Source organism: Taudactylus pleione, unplaced genomic scaffold (assembly GCF_031769625.1).
Source record: "Taudactylus pleione unplaced genomic scaffold, aTauple2 ptg003354l, whole genome shotgun sequence".
Taxonomy (NCBI): domain Eukaryota; kingdom Metazoa; phylum Chordata; class Amphibia; order Anura; family Myobatrachidae; genus Taudactylus; species Taudactylus pleione.
The window spans coordinates 45,625-66,116 of NW_028287707.1; the positions used below are offsets into that span (position 1 = coordinate 45,625).

The 20,492-nt window shown below is 47.4% G+C and overlaps 1 protein-coding gene across 1 annotated transcript; it reads right to left on the bottom strand.

The window, feature by feature from the left end:
* Positions 1 to 213: 213 nt before the first annotated feature.
* On the bottom strand, positions 214 to 10,077 carry LOC148430737 (solute carrier family 35 member F4-like; the record flags this gene model as incomplete). The annotated part of the gene is made up of 4 exons (XM_088466504.1): positions 10,021 to 10,077; positions 3,836 to 3,961; positions 2,839 to 3,031; positions 214 to 303 (listed from the first exon to the last, which is right to left on the bottom strand). Coding segments are annotated over exons 1-4 (433 nt in total), but the record flags the coding sequence as incomplete, so codon positions are not given.
* Between the last annotated feature and the right edge of the window lie 10,415 nt (positions 10,078 to 20,492).

Genomic DNA, 20,492 nt, shown 5'->3' on the forward strand with positions numbered 1-20,492 from the left:
TTTAAAGCGCAACGGAATATGCTGCGCTATATACGAAACTGTTAAATAAATATAGTTTTATCCTAAAACACTTCAATTAGCGCATTTATGGCATAAAATAAATAATGACAGTGAGGGGTCAGCAGGTCTGCCTTTGATGCATGTACCACTTGACTACAACTGTGACCATTTACAAGGGATATTTTATGTACCAGAAAATTATTTAGCACTTACCTGCGTTACCTGGAACACTGAGAACTGTGCCGATTGAAATGAGAATCGGATATGTCAAGACGACGCCAACATTTACTAGTATGTTGAAAACTGCAAAAAAATAAAATTATATTTTTGTCAATAAGTAAATGAAAACAACATTGTAAAATTTGGCTCTGTAAATATTGTATTTAATATAAAGTAAAATTGTCATATTTGGCTCTGTAAATATTGTATTTAATATAATGTAGAATGTTCATGTAACCTTGAGACTTCTACAAATAATATTCTCAACCCAAAACTTTTATTCAGTATCAAAGCCTATTTTGAGAAGACAAAATCAATGTAGGAACATGCACCAGACAATAAAGAAAATAAACAACATATACAACATGTCAACTCTAAGGACTTGATCCAATTAGGGGCGAAGGGGGCAAGTTGCCGTTGTAACGGCGTACAATTCACCACCCTAGCGGCCCAATCTCACCCCAGACTCGCACATTTTGCGATAAAGCTCTGTCCCTGCGATTCCCCTCCACAGCCTTCTCAGCATGCGCCAACCCGCCGCTGCTACCCCCCCCTCCAGCCGACGCTGAATTGCCCTTCGGTAAATTTAGGTGAAACTAAAATTATGTGAAAAGGGTGTGAAAACACCCTTTTCACTTTATTTTTGTAAAAATAATGTCAATAAATAGAGTAGAGGGTGGCTATATATTTCCACTTACAGCATCAGATGGGGTTAGGTGCGGGATCCTGGCAGTCGGGATGCCTGCGGTCAGAATACTGACAGTGGCATCCTGACAGTCAGAATACCAATACCTGCAGGTAAGTACCCTAACCCTCCCCCAAACCCACTTTTCCCACAGCCTAATCCTAATGCATGGTACTACTATGTGGCATAACCTGAATGGGCTCTGTGAGGCATAGGGGTCTATTTCCTAAGCAGTATTAGGAGACAGAGTGAAAAGTGATAAGAAAGTGATAAGGTGCCAGCCAATCAGCTCCCAACTGCCATCTCACAGGCTGTGTTTGAAAAATGACAGTTGGGAGCTGATTGGCTGGAACCTTATCACTTTTCACTCTGTCTCCTAACACTGCTTAGTAAATAGACCTCTTAATCTGATTGGGGCCTGTGTGGGCAAATTAATGTATTTTTTTTACCTCTGGAGGGGCCCTTTTAAGATCTTGCTATGTGGCCCACAAAGTTCTACTTACACCCAGGGGCTACTAATTACCTGGGCCTTGGCTTGCTTCATCGCCAAAGTTCTCAAGTGGTATGCGCTCTAACAACTGAGACTTTTTGGATACTAAGTTGCCATCTCTGGTTTCAGCACAAGCCATGCATTCCCTCTATACACCGGCCGATGACGTGTTGCTCCTGTTGACCTGGCTCCACAACAATATCAGGTGGTTGCTATCAACATCTCTAGGGGAGCATAATTCACCAAGGTTCTGCCCCCCTAAGCTGCCATCACGCCGGGATCACAACTGATGAATAAGATCTACCGCAGTGGTGAGGTGCACTCACGGTAGTGAGGTTGAATATAACACCAGCATTTGGGCTAAAAAACTGCATTCAATTATCCTTGTCCCATACCTAAATGGATTTCTAAATTATACTGGATTTCTAGAGACTTTGTTGGACTTCATAATTGCATTATATGTTAGGAAGTTTTCCTTTACATTATACTTCTCCTTACTATATATCTTAAGTAATAACCCTTTTTGGGCCACCTCTTGTGGTTTTAAATAGCATTTTATGTTTCAATTGTATGTCCTGGTAATTATACCATATTGAATTAATTTGTAATATTCTACCTTTGCGCTCCCTATTGCTTGTTTATAGGTTTGTCTACCTACCAGTGTTTCCAGAAACCTCATTGGGAGCTGCATAGTGGATAGTATTCATCCATTTATTTGTTAATTTTTTTACTTTTATAGGATTCTAATTGCACCTGCTATAGATACACCTTATGTCTATAGTTTTTCAGTAGCAGTCTCCTCTGTCTGTGGGGGGGAGCGATCACACTGACCGTGCCCTCCCCTGGATTTGCACTGGGTTTAGAAGCTCACAGCACCACCACCCCAGTATGCTTCACATCGCTGCAAAAAAGTTTGTACTAAGGGGGCGTGCCCATGTAATCCCATGATTAGGCTATGCCCCCTTTCCCAGGCCTGGGGTGTCTCTCTATGTCCCTGGTTATTCCTTTACATGCAAACACAGAGGCTCTGGATTTAATATGAACTTGCATGAGTCAACAAGTTTGCTCAGAGGTGAAAAAGGATACTTTTGTTGCATTCTCACATGTTATTGGCAGACAGCCAATTTCCACTGTAGCCAGCCCTGGAACCTGTGTAATTTAAGAGTGTCCTTATTTTTAGCGATTGTGTGACAGTGTGTGGTCCTGACAGAGTTCAAACCTAGACAAAAACCTAATCCTGGTCAAGCTACACCACCATGCCAAATTTGGTGAAGCCAAAACTCTGGCCGTGCATAAAACCAAAAAGCTAGACAGACAGACAATCAGACAGACAGATACGCTTTCTCGCTTAACACAGAAGCAAAATCTAAATTTAGATATCAGGAAAAGTAACGATCATGGCATATGGCTAATTTTCCAGAAGAAATGCAATATTTCTACTTACCTAACCAGAGCCCGGCAACTCCGCACAGATATCCCCATGGCAGGGCTGAGAAGGATGACCAGTGCTCCACTTTGGTAAAATAAAGAATAATTGGTGTACATGAGATGAAGATTAAATTGAAAAATCCTAAAGTAGAAAAAAAATGTGCCGCTTCACCAAAGTTTGCCGTTCCAAGAAACATCTTAAACAAAACCTGTAACAACAAATGCAATAATTTGCTACAAGACCCAACAACACAACCTACTTTACAAACAGAATTATAATATCTATAATGAAAGGACAACTACACGCAAGTACATTCATGGACATAAAGTGTGCGCATATTGGGCCTGAATCATTACAGATCGCAACTGCAACATCATACGCAGATCGGCCGATGGTGCGTACTGCAAATGCGTATGCATCGCAGTGCGCGTGCCTGAGTTAGCATTGCCATCGCACATGCAGAAAGTCATTGCAGACGGAGGGATGGGACATGAGCGATTGGGAGTGGTGACGGGAGTGGTTGGAGAAACGCAGGCGTGCCTGTCCGGTTGAGGTGTGCATAAATTAGCCACTGCGATAGTATATGCAGATTGTGTACTCACTGCGTGCGACGAGGTTAGCAATTTCTGAGAAAGGTCAGACCTGCTGTAATTGTGCATGAGGAGCTAATGTTACTCGATGTACCCGATGTATACGGAGGACTGCAAGGTATTACAGATGTGAGATAGCGGTAGTGGGCGTCTCTATGCTGGCTGTCCGGCTCTGAATCAGGGCCATAGTTTCAAGTCGTAATTTGTTATTGTTGTGAAAAAAAAAGCAGTACTTTTTTTTCTTTTAAGTAGTAATATAGGAGGAGTGAGTAATGTACATTCCTAGCTTAAGCAGGTGTGTTTGCCCGAACCCTTGCTGCATTTTGCCTGCATAACAAAGTTGTCAATGAAGAGTGTACACATTGGGTATTGACAGCAATTGTGGTACATTGTTATTTAGATGAGGTCATTATTTGTTTTACCTTGTATAATGCTGATGCCGAGGCAGATCCAACAGCAAGAGCCACTCCGATGATCGAGTCACCATGGAAACCGTCTGCATACGCCATCATGACGATCCCTGTGATTGCCATTATTGTAGCAACTATCTGTGCCAAAATAAAAAGGAGTGAACACATCTTTACTGCCTCTCATGGGAAAAATTCTGACATCACATAGCATGCTGATATACACAGACCTGGAATTAATTGCCCACTATCATTTTCCTGAAACAGATGAAGACAGATATAAAGCTGCTGTATGAATAGTCAGGCTTCTCTTCATATGTGTGCCCGTCCAATGCAATAGGCATGAGCTAGGTGGCACAGTGAAAAGTATTTAAAAACAAGTTCTACCAGCATCAATCAATGGGAATCATTTACTAAGAGCACCTAGGGCCTCATTCTGAGCAGTGCACTGCTGATCGCAGATTCCCGAATATGCGAGTGTGCAGAATTGGTCCTGCATAGTCGCATGCAGACCCTTGGATGCCTCTGTCTGATTTACAAACAGAGGCATTTAAGGGGCAGTGCGGGGGCGGGTCAGCTGGAATTCCTGGAAATGGGGGCGTGTCCACCCCATATCCTGGAAGTGGCCAGCCCAAGATCTACGTTGATCAACGCAGTGTCCTGGGCTCTCAAGCCGGCCAGTCTGAGCAAGCTGAGGCTTACTCAGCTTGCTGGAGGCCTGGCGCCATGGTGATCCCAGCCTGCAACCTCTGTCGCAATGCTGGGATCGCAAATGCAGCAGGGTGTGTCATACTCCTCCTGCTGCATTTGCATAATAGCATTGATCACAATTGCAAAGCTGCCTGCGTGCATAATCATATCTATAGCCTGCGTGCAGCTTTGCAATAACAATCCTTGCTGAATCAGGGCCTATGTTCCATTTGTGTTTGTGCAGAGACGCAGTTGCTATTTCAGACACACGCTCGGAGAAATACATTGCATACATGCCGACTATCTGGCTGCCCCTTCCGGGAGGGAGCAGCCAGATCAGCATTACTGGGGGGGGCGTGGCCAGCAGACGGGGGCGGGGCCAGCAAGATTAGAAGTTTTTGCGAGCACGTCATTTTGGCCCCGCCCCCGCTACACACTGCCGATATTACAGGCAGTGTGAAGCGGGGGGCAGTGCCAAAATGACGCGAATCGCGTCACCGCCCCCCTTCACTGCCGGGAGACTTGCGGTGGGACAGGAGGGGTCGGCGGTGGGACAGGAGGGGTCAGCGGCAGCCAGGAGACTTGCCTGCCATCCCGGGAGGTCGGGAGCGGCACCCGATTTTCGGGAGGCTCCCGACCAAATCGGGAGGGTAGGCCAGTATGATACATTGTGGCATGCAACCAGCAAAAGACATGGACCAGGCTGTAACCAACTCAGAATCAGGCACGTGATTTACACACCGTAACACCTGGGTTTGCATCACTATTGCAGATATGCATTTTACCTATTCTAGAGCTATTAGCAATGAAATGTGAAAGGAGCTTTTTGCAACTCCCATTTAGGGTGAATGCTATCACTATGAGATCCAAGGTGGTCATCTGGACTACCACACTTTAGGTGGCACCTAAAACAATGTTTATGCACATTCAAGTTAATTTATTACAAACAGCGCATTACATCCTCAAATAGCACATGTCACACACAGCAGTGATCACAATTTGATTTAAATAAAAATGTGTTCTTGTTAATTAAAACATTTTTTAAAAAGTGTTTAAGGCCGGGGTGTTCTAAATGGAATATGCAATAAAAACCCTGTTTTCAAGGTTTTACCGCATCTTCTACAGTATATGTACTATTAGGTGGCCGTCGGGGCTCCGATGTGGAGGGTAGTGTCAGCTTCTGCTGGCGTTACCCTATAGAAGCCTATGGACTTCTACCACATCGCGCTGGTATGAGGGATCTGATCAGATCCCTCCAATCATGCCCCGCGCATGCGCAGATTGACACCCGGGTCATAAGCCCGGAAGTGAGGGGTGCAGCGCTGATCGCAAAGGACAGCTCTTATCGGAAGAGCTGTCCTTTGCGGTACTGATTGCATATGTTAGTACATATGCATTCAGTAGGGATGCGATGTCTAGCGGGTTGTACCGCACAGTGGGCCTGATTCAGAGCCGGACGCTATTTACGCTCGCTCGTTCAGAAAAAAAAGGTGGCTATTCAAATGAACCGTTCGCTCTTTGCAGTCTGTTCACGCCTCTAGGTCTGAACGAGCGAACAAAACTTGCGGTCGTTTTTTGGGAAACTACGCCCCCTGGCCACTCGCATCCTACGTCATGTCCGCTATTTATTAGATTAATCGAGTACATCGACCAGCATATGAACTGCTCGCTATTCTTGTGGTTGGTTTTTCCTACCGCAATCATGCGAGCAGTTCTGACTATAAAATAACCCAGTGACGTGGTCAATGACGCTGCTGTATTAATTATGCACACCCATAAAACGCCCGTTTTGACCTTTAAGCACGCCTGCGTTCTGATCTCCACTCCCCGTTTTCAAGCACCTTCCCCTGTTATCACCCACATACGCCTCCTCCAGTCACTCAAAATAGCAGGCATTCGCTATTTAGCGAACAAACGATTTTCGTCCGCACTGACTGGTTCGCGCATGCTTATTACGATCCGTACGCATGCGCAGTTGTGCAAACATCGCTCGGAACGAACGAGCGGCCGCTGACGAGCGGCTCTGAATCAGGCCCAGTGTTAGTACATCCCTAAATAAGTTAAAAACATTAATTTTAACGCACAATGTGACCAACAACTTCGAACATTCATACATAAGTCATTTTTTCAAAAGCACAATTCAAACAGGGTTATGTACTCAGAAAATGTTTGGGGCCTTTAAACCTGTGAACTCTGGGCCTGATTCAGACCCACTCGCAAGCGGCTGTCCGCTCGCAAGTGGGTTGATGGTGTGCACTGCGCATGCGCACGACGGAGGGAGCTCCATCGTGCGCATGCGCCAGACGCGACGAGCGAAGGACTTTCCTTCGCTCGTTGTGTCTGATCAAAGGGGGCGTGCTGTCGATGTTGATTGACAGCACGCCCCCTTTGGTGGGCGTGCCGGGGGCGTGCCTCCCAGACGGAGGCGTTCCCAAGGGAACGCCTACCGTCTGAAGCCAGCCCCACTGACATCACTAGTGATGTCAGTGGGAGTGATTTTGGCTCTGATAGAGCCAAAATCACTACAGGGCTTGTGGTCGAAAACCCCGACCACAGGCTTCTGGTCGCACTGGCGATGGTCGCGATGGTCAAGACCATCGCGACCATCATCCTGCACGCTCGTATGAGCTGTGGGTGGTGACCCACAGCTATACGAGCGTCCAGGAGGACGCTCCATTTTTATGGAGGACGGCCCTCATTCAGAGCGAGCGCTCTGCTCAGAGCGTCCGGCTCTGAATGAGGGCCTCTGCTCACATTTTTTGAATAATCTTTAAAGAGGTTATTAAATCAGATTTGGCGCAAGATGAAGCATGTGCAAAGTATGAAAAGATAATGACCAAAAAGGGGTTAATAAACATCTCTTTTTATGTAAATATTCTAATACATTATTCATAATATAAGAGAATAATATTGAACACATCACAAGATCAGTTTGCATTGAAGTCTTGAGCTTTAACACCCCAGAGTTATTCAATTAGAGAAGCCCTGGAAAATCTGTGGCTAATGTGCATTTGTTAACCCATATATTCCAGGATAAGTACCCGAAGCTACAGATTAATGCATTTGCCGTGGCTGCTATAAGGGCAAAAAGCCCTACTTAACGCAGATTTTTGTTTGAGCTTCATGAGGACAGAACAGTAATCCACATTTAGTGCAGCCTGTGGGCTTATTGCGGGCTATAATTGAATGACCCCGGGCACTGAATTCATTGCGGATAATCCTCACTTAGAGGATAGTTAAACTCGGCCCTTATACTACTGATATTATTAAATTAGAATATACAGATGCTCCTCACTTAACGACCTACGTGATTAACGACCTCTCGGACTTAAGACCCCAGTCCGACCACCTGGAAACAAGTCAACCACTAACTAATATATAAAGGTACATCCTAGGACACCACCCTGCCATGAGAGGGGGCTTGGCTGTAGCGTGGGACACACACAACACAAGATCCTGCCTGCCGCGAGGCAGGAGGTGTGCCTTTGGCACAGAAAGAATGGATGGGGACGTGGCTTGCTCTCGTAGGAGGCAGGGCACACACAGGCGCGTGTCTCTTTCTGCCGAGGCTCTGCTGATTCCCGGCTGCAGTGCGGCTATTCGCTTAACGAGTGAATCGTCATATCTGCGGAACTCGGACGTTAAGTGAGGAGCATTTGTATTTAATTTGTATAAACACAAGAGAAAAATCTGGTCATATTCCTGAGTTTAATACTGTTATATTACCAGTTATACCAACCTAAAGTTGTCAATAATTTAAGAGACAGTGGGGTAGATGTATTATAGCGGCACTTAACGTGCCGCTATAACGCTTCCCGCTTCGCCTCTTTACCGAGGTGAAGCAGGAAGCACTACCGATGAGATGTATAAACATCTCATCGGCCGGACAGGGGGAGCGTTAACTCCCCCCTCCGGCGCTACCCGCTAGAGACAGCAGCGCATCAGCCTAGTGCTGATGTGCTGTGTCTCTCTCCCGGCCGGCTCCAGTGAGCATGCGCGGGATCTCGCAAGTATCGCGAGATCCCCGCGTGGAGCACTGGAGCCGGCAGCCGCCGCAGCAGGGACAGCGCTGTCCCTGCTGTGGGGATAGGCTAACGCCAGGCTGTAGCTGTCGATAACGACAGCTACAGCCGGCCGAACGGTCATGCGTTATGACTGTTCGTACATGGCCCTGCCGTTGGCGCTGCTATCTTATAGATAGCAGCGCCGATAATGACAGGGGCGCATAGCGCCCCTGTCATTTACCACCCAGACCCCTGATCATACATCGGGGAGAAGCGGTATCAGCGCACATAACGTGCGCTGATACCGTTTCTGGGCTTCGTACATCTCCCCCTATGTAACTCCATTTGGTGTTCTATTTATGGCAATGGCATTGAATTCCAGTGTGGTGTGGTGGGGTTGTGGCAGGCATGGGCAAACTTAACATCATCTTCCCCTGGCAGAATGTGGAGTATATTTGCAGAATAGTTTAGAAAATGTGAAAAAACCCTTCATGTCGCCACCTAAATTCCATGTACAACACCTCAACTTTGCAGCACATTAGATTTAAGCATTGGCCTGAAGTTAATGAGGGAGACATTTTCTGGCAGACATCTACAAAGATCGAGGTCGATGGTTGTGCCATATCTCAGCAGGGTGGCTGACAAATGTACTGCAGAGGGGAAAACATACTGCAGGGGGTAAAACGCCTGTGCTGCTAGTCTATTATGTGCATCTGTTGTCAGATCAGAGCTGATCTCAGGCGCATTTCCTAATCATAAATTGGAAAACATTGCATGGCATGACTGGAAGTTTTCAAATGCCAGTTGGGACTGTGGAAGACATGTGTGGGAATCACTTGCAGAAAACTGGAGAGATGGCATACCTGTCAGATGCTCTTTGTAGGACCTAACAAAACCTACACATTGCCTTATACAGAAGAGATACTAATAATAAATATATTTATAAATGTTCACATACTTTTGCAGAGCTGTTTGTCCCTAATATCCAGGTCATGTCCCAGGTTTTAAAAATGTGCCCCTGACCACTAGCATCCCTGAAATTTACCCACTGTCACGGCCAGGGTATTTCAGCATGGCGCTAGGCGAGTGTTACCTGTGAGGTCATTGTGGCGCGGGTTGTCTGGTGATGGAGCTGGTGTCTGGCCCCCCGCCAGACACCAGCTGCGCGCATTGTTGTGCGGGCCTGTTGTCACTCTGCGCTGGTAAGGCCTGGCGGCGTCTCCGTTCCATTTGGCATGGGCGCCGCCATCTTGCCTTCTGGCCATGTGATGCGGCTGGCCAATCCTGGTGAGTCACATGTTCCCTCCGGCCAGTAACAGCACGGCATGGGGTATTTAGGAGGGGTCAGTGCCTTCCTTCTTTGCCAGTGCAACGTGTATCTCAGCCTAGCTGAGAGGGAGTTCTCTGTGCTTATCCTGTTCCTGTGAATTCGCTGTCTGCCAGTCTGCCTGTCAGCTCCTAGCTCCCACTGGACTACCCCGCTACCTCCATCACCCTTGCCCATACCTGAGTGCCTGAGCCTGCTGACATCCTGCGCTTCAGTTCACTACCTGCAAACCTGGCTTGTTTATTTTCAGTTCACTATCTGCAAACCTGGCTTGATTATTTTCAGTTTCACTACCTGCACACCTGGCTTGATTATTTTCAGTTCACTACCTGCACACCTGGCTTGATTATTTTCAGTTTCACTACCTGCACACCTGGACAGCTCTAATTGTTTCTACTTGGACATTAACCCTTTTGCTCCCACCACAGAACTCTTGTGCACATTTATATATTCCTGGACTTTTATTTACTGCCACATTATATGTCTACTCAAGCACTTATTAAAGCTCCTAGTTTTATTTTCAAATCTGCTTCTGTGATCGCTCCTGCTACCACCCCGGGTCCACAAACAACCCAGAACATAACAGTTTGCACTGGCCACATGGAGCCGGCCACGGATCAGGAGTCAGGAGTGGATTTGTTCAGGTGCATTTCTGGTCGTTTAGAAAATCTGGAAAACATGCAGCATCAGATGGCTAAATTTCTGCAAGAGATGTCCAAGCGACAGGATAGTTTGCAAACTTCCTTTTCTACCCCTGAAGTACCAGCATCTACATCCGCATCAGCGTCTGGGAATACAGGAGGCAGATCATCTCCCCGCTTACATCTTCCTTTACCAAGTAAATTTGACGGCAATCCTAAACTCTGCCGAGGATTCCTAAATCAGTGTGACATACATTTTACCCTGCAGCCTGACAACTTTCTAACTGCAAGAACTAAAGTGGCTTATATAGTCTCTCTGTTATCCGGCCAGGCCTTGGAATGGGCTTCCCCACTCTGGGAGCGCTCAGATCCGCTGCTGGATAATTACGCAGGCTTTGTGTCATCCTTCAGGAGGATTTTCGATGAACCTGGGCGTACTGTATCAGCATCATCAAACATCATGACACTGAGACAAGGGGTTCGTCCTGTCAGTCAATATGCCGTGCAATTTCAAATTTTAGCATCAGAGCTCAAATGGAATGAGGAAGCCCTCACCTCGGCCTTCTGGCATGGGTTGTCAGACCGACTAAAGGATGATCTAGTCACTCGAGAGCTTCCTACTAATCTGAACGACATGATTTCGTTGTGTATCAAAGTTGACCTACGCTTCAGGGAACGTCAGGCTGAAAAAAACAGAACTGACCGGCAAAGGTCATTTACCCCCTCCATTTCTACCCGACCCATTCCTTCTCCTACTGAAGAGGAGCCTATGCAGGTGAATCATACACACCTCTCCAAAGAAGAACGTCAGAGAAGAATGCAAAAGAACCTCTGTCTGTACTGCGGAGAGTCCGGTCACCTGCTGATCTCCTGCCCCGTAAACCGGGAAATGCCAAATCCTAACTGACCCTGGAGACATCAAGTTAGGAGTTATGAACCCGTCTCCAAAAATTAAAGATTTCACGATTACCCTAGCCTTTGATCTTAAACCCAAACCTGTCTTTGCTACTGCTCTACTTGACTCGGGAGCAGCCGGAAATTTCATAACGTCTAGTTTCATAGATAAATTTCAGATTCCTTGTTTGTCTCTCAACCATGCCATCTCTCTGACTTCTATAGACGGACGTCCTCTAACTAACGGGATAGTCACCAAAGAGACTCAACCAGTATTGGTCCAAATTGGAGCACTTCATTCTGAGTCCTTAAAATTCCTGGTGATATCAGAGGCCTCTCAAGAAGTGGTTCTTGGTCTACCCTGGTTACGTCAACATAATCCCAGGATTGATTGGAGTTCTATGCAGATTCTGTCATGGGGTATGGACTGTCAGAAATCCTGTCTTCCAAAAATTCGACCTGTGAGAAAGACAGTTCCATTAGTTTCTTCTGCCATTCCCAAGGAATATCAGATGTTCGCCGATGTGTTCTCTGAGCAACAAGCAAATATCTTACCCCCTCATAGGGAATGGGACTGTCCAATTGAATTGATACTTGATAAGATACCACCTCGTGGTCGTACCTATCCGCTGTCCTTGCCTGAGACTCAAGCCATGACCGAGTACATCCGGGACAACCTGGCAAAGGGGTTCATTCGCCCCTCTACTTCACCTGCCGGAGCTGGGTTTTTCTTCGTTGGCAAGAAGGACGGTGGTCTAAGACCATGTATCGATTATCGAGGCCTTAATGACATTACTGTGAAGAATCGATACCCTCTTCCCCTGATTACTGAGTTGTTTGATAGGGTCAAGGGCTCTGTCATTTTTTCTAAATTAGATCTGAGAGGGGCTTACAACCTCATTCGTATCCGAGCTGGCGATGAATGGAAGACCGCTTTTAATACCAGAGATGGACATTTCGAGTATTTAGTAATGCCTTTTGGATTGTGTAACGCCCCTGCTGTCTTTCAAAGTTTCGTTAATGAGATTTACCGGGATCTGTTATATGTTTCGGTTGTTGTCTATCTGGATGACATACTGATTTTTTCACCCTCTGTGGCTAAACATCAAGAACATGTTAAAGAAGTTCTGACCCGTTTGAGAGAAAACCACCTTTACTGCAAACTGGAGAAGTGCGTCTTTGGAGTGCCCAGTGTACCTTTTCTCGGCTATGTAATATCTGGCTCCAGTTTAGAAATGGACCCCAAGAAGGTACAAGCAATTCTGGATTGGACCCGACCTCAGACACTGAAGGCCATCCAGAGATTGTTGGGCTTCGCCAATTATTATAGACGCTTCATTAAGGGATTTTCTACACTGCTGGCTCCCATTACAGCCTTGACCCGCAAAGGTGCTAATCCTGCCCAATGGTCACCTGAGGCAGAGTCTGCCTTTCATCTTCTAAAACAGGCCTTTATCTCAGCACCAGTTCTTCGACAACCAGATCTGGACAGGCCTTTTTTGTTGGAAGTGGACGCATCATCTGAAGCTGTGGGAGCAGTCTTGTCTCAACGTTATGAGGACAACCGAGTCCATCCGTGTGGGTTCTTTTCTAAAAAATTCTCACCTGCCGAAAGGAACTACGCCATAGGTGAGCAAGAACTACTAGCTGTAAAGTTGGCGTTGAAGGAATGGAGATATTTGCTAGAAGGCGCCAAGTTTCCATTTACTGTATTTATGGACCATAGAAATCTCCTATTTCTCAAAAACCTCCAATGTGTGAGTCCTCGTTTGGCCCGCTGGAGCACTTAATCAGAAGGCTGATGCCCTATCGAGATCTCTCCACTGTGATGATCAATCTGAAAATCAAAGCAATACCCCTGTCTTGGAATCAAGAGTTTTTGCCTCATTACAAGTTCAGCCTCCTACGGGAAAATCATTTGTGGCCCCGGAATTAAGGAAGCAGCTTCTCACTTGGGCACATTCCTCTCGCTTCGCAGGGCACTCAGAAGAACTTGGAGTTCCTGAAAAGACACTATTGGTGGCCTTCTATGAAGGCAGATATAATGGAGTTCATCTCTTCCTGCTCCTCCTGTGCCCAGCATAAATCATCACGACAAGCTCCAGCTGGGGAATTTCTTCCATTACCTACTCCATCACGTCCATGGACGCATCTCTCCATGGATTTCGTCACAGACCTGCCAGTCTCTCAAGGTTTCAACACTATCTGGGTTGTAATAGACCGATTTTCTAAGATGGTCCACTATATACCGTTGAAGAAGTTACCTTCTGCCCCTGACCTGGCACAGTTGTTTGTCCAACACATATTTCGTCTACATGGCCTTCCTGCCATGTAGGAAGGCCATGTAGACCGTGGTGACCGTGGTGTGCAGTTTACTGCAAAATTCTGGAGGGCTTTGTGTTCTGTTCTTCAAGTGAAGTTAAACTTTTCCACGGCCTACCATCCGCAAAGCAACGGCTCCACCGAGAGAGTTAATCAAGATCTAGAGACTTTCTTAAGAATTTTTATGTCATCTTCCCAGGACAATTGGGCTGCCTTGCTGCCGTGGGCTGAGTTTGCACATAATGCTTCCTACCACTCGTCAACTAACCAAACGCCATTTCAGGTTGTATATGGCCTTCATCCTCGTGTTCCCGAATTTCGAAGCCTGCCTGTTTTCGATGTTCCGGCCGTGGAGGACACGGTGCGGAATTTTGCTGCCATCTGGACTCAAGTACGGTCTGATTTGTTGAAGGCATCCTCTCGCTATAAGACCCAGGCTGATAAGAAGCGTAGAATAGTTCCACGCATGCAAGTTGGAAGCCAGGTCTGGTTATCCACCCGGAATCTTCGTCTGAGGGTTCCTTCTATGAAATTTGCACCACGCTTCATCGGTCCCTTCTCCATAACAGAAGTCATTAATCCAGTGGCCTATCGTCTACAGTTACCCCCATACCTAAAAATCCCTAATTCCTTCCATATTTCCTTATTGAAACCCCTGGTCCTGAATAAATTCCATAGTGCTCTACCTGCTTCTCCTCGAGTCCAGACGGAGAGAGGAGTTGAGTTTGAGGTCGCCCAGATCTTGGACTCTCGTCTACGCAGAGGTCATCTACAGTATTTGCTGGACTGGAAAGGTTACGGTCCAGAGGAACGTTGCTGGACCGATGCTCGTGATGTCCACGCTCCCATGCTCATCAGGAGATTCCATTCTGCCCATCCGGAGAAGCCTGGTGAGTGTCCTGAGGCCACCCCAAAAGGGGGGGGTACTGTCACGGCCAGGGTATTTCAGCATGGCGCTAGGCGAGTGTTACCTGTGAGGTCATTGTGGCGCGGGCTGTCTGGTGGCGGAGCTGGTGTCTGGCGGGGGGCTTTGGCTGCGCGCGTTGTTGTGCGGGCCTGTTGTCACTCTGGTAAGGCCTGGCGGCGTCTCCGTTCCATTTGGCATGGGCGCCGTCATCTTGCCTTCTGGCCATGTGATGCGGCTGGCCAATCCTGGTGAGTCACATGTTCCCTCCGGCCAGTAACAGCACGGCATGGGGTATTTAGGAAGGGTCAGTGCCTTCCTTCTTTGCCAGTGCAACGTGTATCTCAGCCTAGCTGAGAGGGAGTTCTCTGTGCTTATCCTGTTCCTGTGAATTCGCTGTCTGCCAGTCTGCCTGTCAGCTCCTAGCTCCCACTGGACTACCCCGCTACCTCCATCACCCTTGCCCATACCTGAGTGCCTGAGCCTGCTGACATCCTGCGCTTCAGTTCACTACCTGCAAACCTGGCTTGTTTATTTTCAGTTCACTATCTGCAAACCTGGCTTGATTATTTTCAGTTTCACTACCTGCATACCTGGACAGCTCTAATTGTTTCTACTTGGACATTAACCCTTTTGCTCCCACCACAGAACTCTTGTGCACATTTATATATTCCTGGACTTTTATTTACTGCCACATTATATGTCTACTCAAGCACTTATTAAAGCTCCTAGTTTTATTTTCAAATCTGCTTCTGTGATCGCTCCTGCTACCACCCCGGGTCCACAAACAACCCAGAACATAACACCCTATTTTCTAATAATGACCAACTGTACAATAAAATTATTTTTTTTTTCCAATAAAATTTTTTTATTGAAGCATAATAAACATATGACAGGAAGTCAAGCATAAGCACATACATTTGTAGATAAAATGTTTTACAGAGGAATAACCATTGTCCATTATGTAGACTCAGTTAGTTATCAACGTTTTTTTTTTTGTTTTTGTTTTTTTTATACAATGGTAAACAAATAAAATAAAATATAATAAAATAAGATAAAACAAAATAGTGCAAGTCGGAGTCTTTAACACCAACTCCCATATCCAAATTATGTAGCATTAAGGGAAATCGGGGGGGTCTTGTTCACTAACATGTGTCTCATACCCAGTGGCGTAACTAGGGTATTTGGAGCCCAGGGCAAATTTTAAAAGGGAGCCCCACCCCACCCCCATGTGCGCGCCAAAAAATGGGCGTGGTCACTTAAAAATGGGGCGTGTCAACATGACACACCCCTTTATTTTCAAACTGAACATTCCTATCCATATGCACCTTAACCCCAGTAGTACCCCTTATACAGTACCCCCAGTATGCAGTTGTGGTCCCTCTCATGCAGGCCCATAGTAGTGCCCCTTATACAGTATCCCCAGTAGTGGTCCCTCTTATACAGCCCCCAATTAGTTCCCCTTACTCAGTACCCCCAGTAGTGGCCCCCCAAATGCAGTGCCCCACGTAGTGTTCCCCCTTATGCACTGCCCCCAGTAGCAGTCCCCACAATGCAGTGCGCCCAGTATCGGTATCCCCTTATGCAGTGCCCTTTTATATAGTGCCCCCAGCAGTAGTCCCCCCCCCCATGCAGTTTTCCCAGTAGTGGTCCCCTTATGCAGGCACCCTGTAGTGATCCCCCCTATCTAGTGCCCCCTGTAGTGGTCCCCGCAGTGCCCCTAGCAGTAAGCCCCTTATATAGTGCCCCCAGCAGTAGTGTTCCCCCCTCCCATGCAGTGCCCCCAGTAGTGGTCCCCCTGATGCAGGCTCCCAGTAGTGACCCCCCCCTATCCAGTGGTCCCTGTAGTGGCCCTTCCTATTATTGCCCCCAGTAGTGGTCCCCCGAGTGCAGTGCCTCTAGTAATACTAGGCCCCTTTTAGAATGTCCCCAGTGGTAGTCCCCCCCCCAAGTAGTAGTCCCCAGTAGAGTAGCCCCCCCCCAGTATAGGTCCTCCCAATGGCACCCCCAGTAGAGGTCCCCCCCAGTAGTAGCCAACCCCTCCCCCGTTGAGCAGATAGGTTTAAAAATAAATAAATATATATAAAAATATACTTACCTGATTCCACGCTGCTCCTGCTCCTGTCCGCGACGCCGCTCCCGACCGCCAGTCCGCCCGGGCTGGCGCGCTCAGCATTATGGGACTGACGTCATGACGTCATGATGTCAGTCCCATTACCCACTGCAGGAGCCGGACGGAAGTCCGGCTCTTGCAGTGGGTGCTGCTGCAGTCAATGAGAGTCTATCTGACTCTCATTGGCTGCTGTTTAACACACGCATCACCGCCAGCGCTGGCGGCGATGGGTGTGTTATGCACAGCCTGAGCCCGCCTCCTGGCGCTATTGGGCAAGCGCTCAGGGGGAGGGAACGGGCTCAGGCGTGCAGCACAGGACCGGCGCTGACAGCCTAGCGCCGGTCCTGTGCAAATGTGTAGCGCTGACCGCACTCATTGCGGTTGGCGCTACACTGGCTATCTAGGGCGGGCGGGCCGGTACCGTGGCCGGCGGCGCGCGGGGGGGCGCCGCCGGCCACGGTACCGGCCCGCCCGCCCTAGATAGCCAGTGTAGCGCCAACCGCAATGAGTGCGGTCAGCGCTACACATTTGCACAGGACCGGCGCTAGGCTGTCCAACGGCGCCCAGGGCACGAACCCCGCTCGCCCTGCCCTAGTTACGCCACTGCTCATACCAAAGTGTATGTCTGAAACATTTCCATACCTGGTCTTTAATTGACTGAGGCAATGTGTCTATGTAACTTTCCCAGGTTTCAAAAAACTTCTCTGTGAATTTTTCTTTTTGTAGCGAGGCTCCCAACCATTCCATTCGGAAAATGTTAAAAAGTTTTCCCAAGAATAAGGCTAATGTAGGAGCATTGGGTTGCAGCCATATTTGTAAAATAATTTTTTTTGCTACTGCCGATAGAATAATTAGTAGTTTTCTAACCCCTTTTGCCATTCTAGTGCCCATAGGCATAATACCGAATATTGCCCATTCAGGTGTTAGGGGTAAATAACTCACTAAGTGTCTGGTAATATAATTCCCTATCAGGGTCCAAAATCTCCGTATTATTGGGCATTCCCATAGACAATGCATCTACTCAGCCCTCTGCGCTCCACAGCGAAGACATGCAGAATTTTCCAACAGTCCCATGGCATGTCTGCGATGGGGAGATAAGTATGTTCTATGTAGTATGTTCATGAAAAGTTCTGTGTATGATGTTGCTGGCACCAATTTGATGGATAATTCAAAGGATCGTATTATTGTTTCTGTAGTTAGAGAAGGGAAGTACTCCCTCCATTGCACCAGACCAGTTTTCTGGGTATCGTATTGTATGGGGGTGTGTAAGAATGAATAATGCACTGAGATGGCCTTATACAGGGGGTTTTCTCCCATTAACAGATCATCTAGTCGATTACTATGATCATCTGGAGAGAGTTTCCTAGAAAGATTGGCCACATAGTGCTGCGCTTGTAGGGTGAAGGTACAAGTATTGGGTATTTTTCTATCGCTTGTGCAAATGTCAGCGGCTTTCTTAAATTACAATCTATGAATTGCCGAACTGAAGTGAGTCCCTGTCTGTGCCACATAGTGAAAGGTTGTCCCGCTACCCCATTTTGAAAATTCGGATTGCGTGTGAGCGGGAGATGTAGTGATAAATATGGATTTAGTGAGTATTTGTGGCGTAATATATGCCACGTTCTTCTAGTGGACATCAATAAGGGATTAGCTTTTATTGTCGCAGGTATTTCATCGTCGTGTAGATGTAAAAAGGGGATGATGCCAATATTCTCTAGGAAGGCCCCTTCCAACCTGGTATTTGCATATTGATATTTAGTGTGTATCCAGTCTCTCAAGTAATGTAGATGAGCGGCATGACTATATGCACTAATATTGGGTAGAATAATGCCACCATGAGGCCTGAGTTGTTGAAGTTTTATCAGTCCAATTCTTGCTCTCCTACCATTCCAAATAAATGTGCGCATTATCTTCTCAACCTCTATTGTGTCTTTTTTAGTTAATAAAATAGGGAGTGACTGAAGAGGGTATAAAATTCTAGGGGACAGAATCATTTTGACCAAGTTTGCTCGGCCTAAGTATGAAATATTGAGGTGTCGCCATTTCTCAGTGCCCTCCCTAATACTGCGTAAGATGCTCCTAATGTTAATCTTATATAAATTATCAAGGTATTTGGGCAATTGTATTCCTAGATATGAGATTGATTTAGTCGTCCACTCAATGGTAGGGATGAGCGGGTTCGGTTCCCTGAGAACCGAACCCACCCGAACTTCGGGGATCCGGGGCGATCCGAGCCCAAGCTCGGATCTCCCTGTCTGCCCCGGATCCCTCTCCCGAGGCAAAACCTCGAGATCTGCTGTCGGATCTCGAGGTTTTGCCTCGAGCGGCCATTTAAAAAAAAATGCCTTTGCCTTTAATGGGCAAAGTGCTGATTGGCTGACAGAGCCGTCTGTCACGGCTCTCAGCCAATCAGCATTATGGTGCTCATTTGCATGTAGCACGGACTCGTGAGATCCGTGCTACATGCATCTGTGTGATTGACAGTGACACAGAGCACAGATGGGTCAGTGAGACCCGTCTGTGCTGCTGTGTATTTCAATGACACAGATGCACGCACGGACCAGGAGATCCGTGCTACTTGCATCTGTGTCATTGACACAGAGCACTAACGGGTCCGTGAGACCCGTCTGTGCTGCTGTGGTAAATAAAAAAAAAAAAACCTGTGTAAAAAGAGAAAAAAATGGCGTCCTCCCCCCCAAAAAAAGAGCAACCAGCCCCGGGCATTAGTGACCCAGTGCTGGGTGTGCTTAAATACAGGGGACAAACGACATAGGGGTCCCCTGTACTTAAACACAACCAGCACCGGGCTAGTCAGAACCAGAGCTGGTTGCCAAAATACGGGGGACAAACGACGTAGGGGTCCCCCGTATTCTGCGCAACCAGCTCTGGGCTCTGATCCGGTCCTGGTTCTGGAAATACAGGGGAAAAAAATGAGTAGGGTTCCCCTGTATGTTCCAGAACCAGCACTGGACTTTTTCTAGCGGGGGGCTGATGCCACAGCCAGGGGAGCCCTTTCACCGGGCCCCCCAGCCGCAGCATCAGCCCTGACCGCTAGTCAGCCCAGGCCGGGGATCCCTGGAGAGCTGGGGACCCCCCCAATAAAGGGGTCACCCTCTCCAGGGCACCCCAGGCCCAGGCTGATAGCCCGGGGCTATCCCCGCCACCCCTGGTGGCGGTGGGTGGCGGGTTGATTGTGTGGTGTGGTGTAAATAAAGAATATCAAACATTGTCTTTACAAGTAGAACTGCAAGTCCCAGCAAGCCTGCCCCGCATGCTGGTACTTGGAGAACCACAAGTACCAGCATGCAGGGCATTAAGGGCCCACTAGTACCTGTAGTTCACCTGTAAAAAAATGTTTAAAAAAAACACAGGACACACACACCGTGACAGTATAAGTTTATTAAACATACATACACACACACACACACACACACATGTACACATACTCACCTATGTAACCCTGTAGCATCGGTCCACTTGTCCGGTAAAGTATCCATAGGGGACCTGTGAAAAAAAACATACTCACCATCTCCTATGCGAGGTTCTGTCCTCTTCGTTCCAAAGTAGGCATCCCCGGACTTGGCAAAAAAAAAAACGAAAACGCGATCCACGAACTTAGTACCGTTCTATAGAACGGTACTTCCCGAATGAGAGCTTAGCGGCGGGGTATCACCATGGAAACCCCGCTGCTAAGCGTTCATTGGCTGAGAGAGGTCATCTCCCGTCTCTCAGCCAATGAACGGCTCCCTCCATTGTAGTCAATGGTGGGAACCGCAG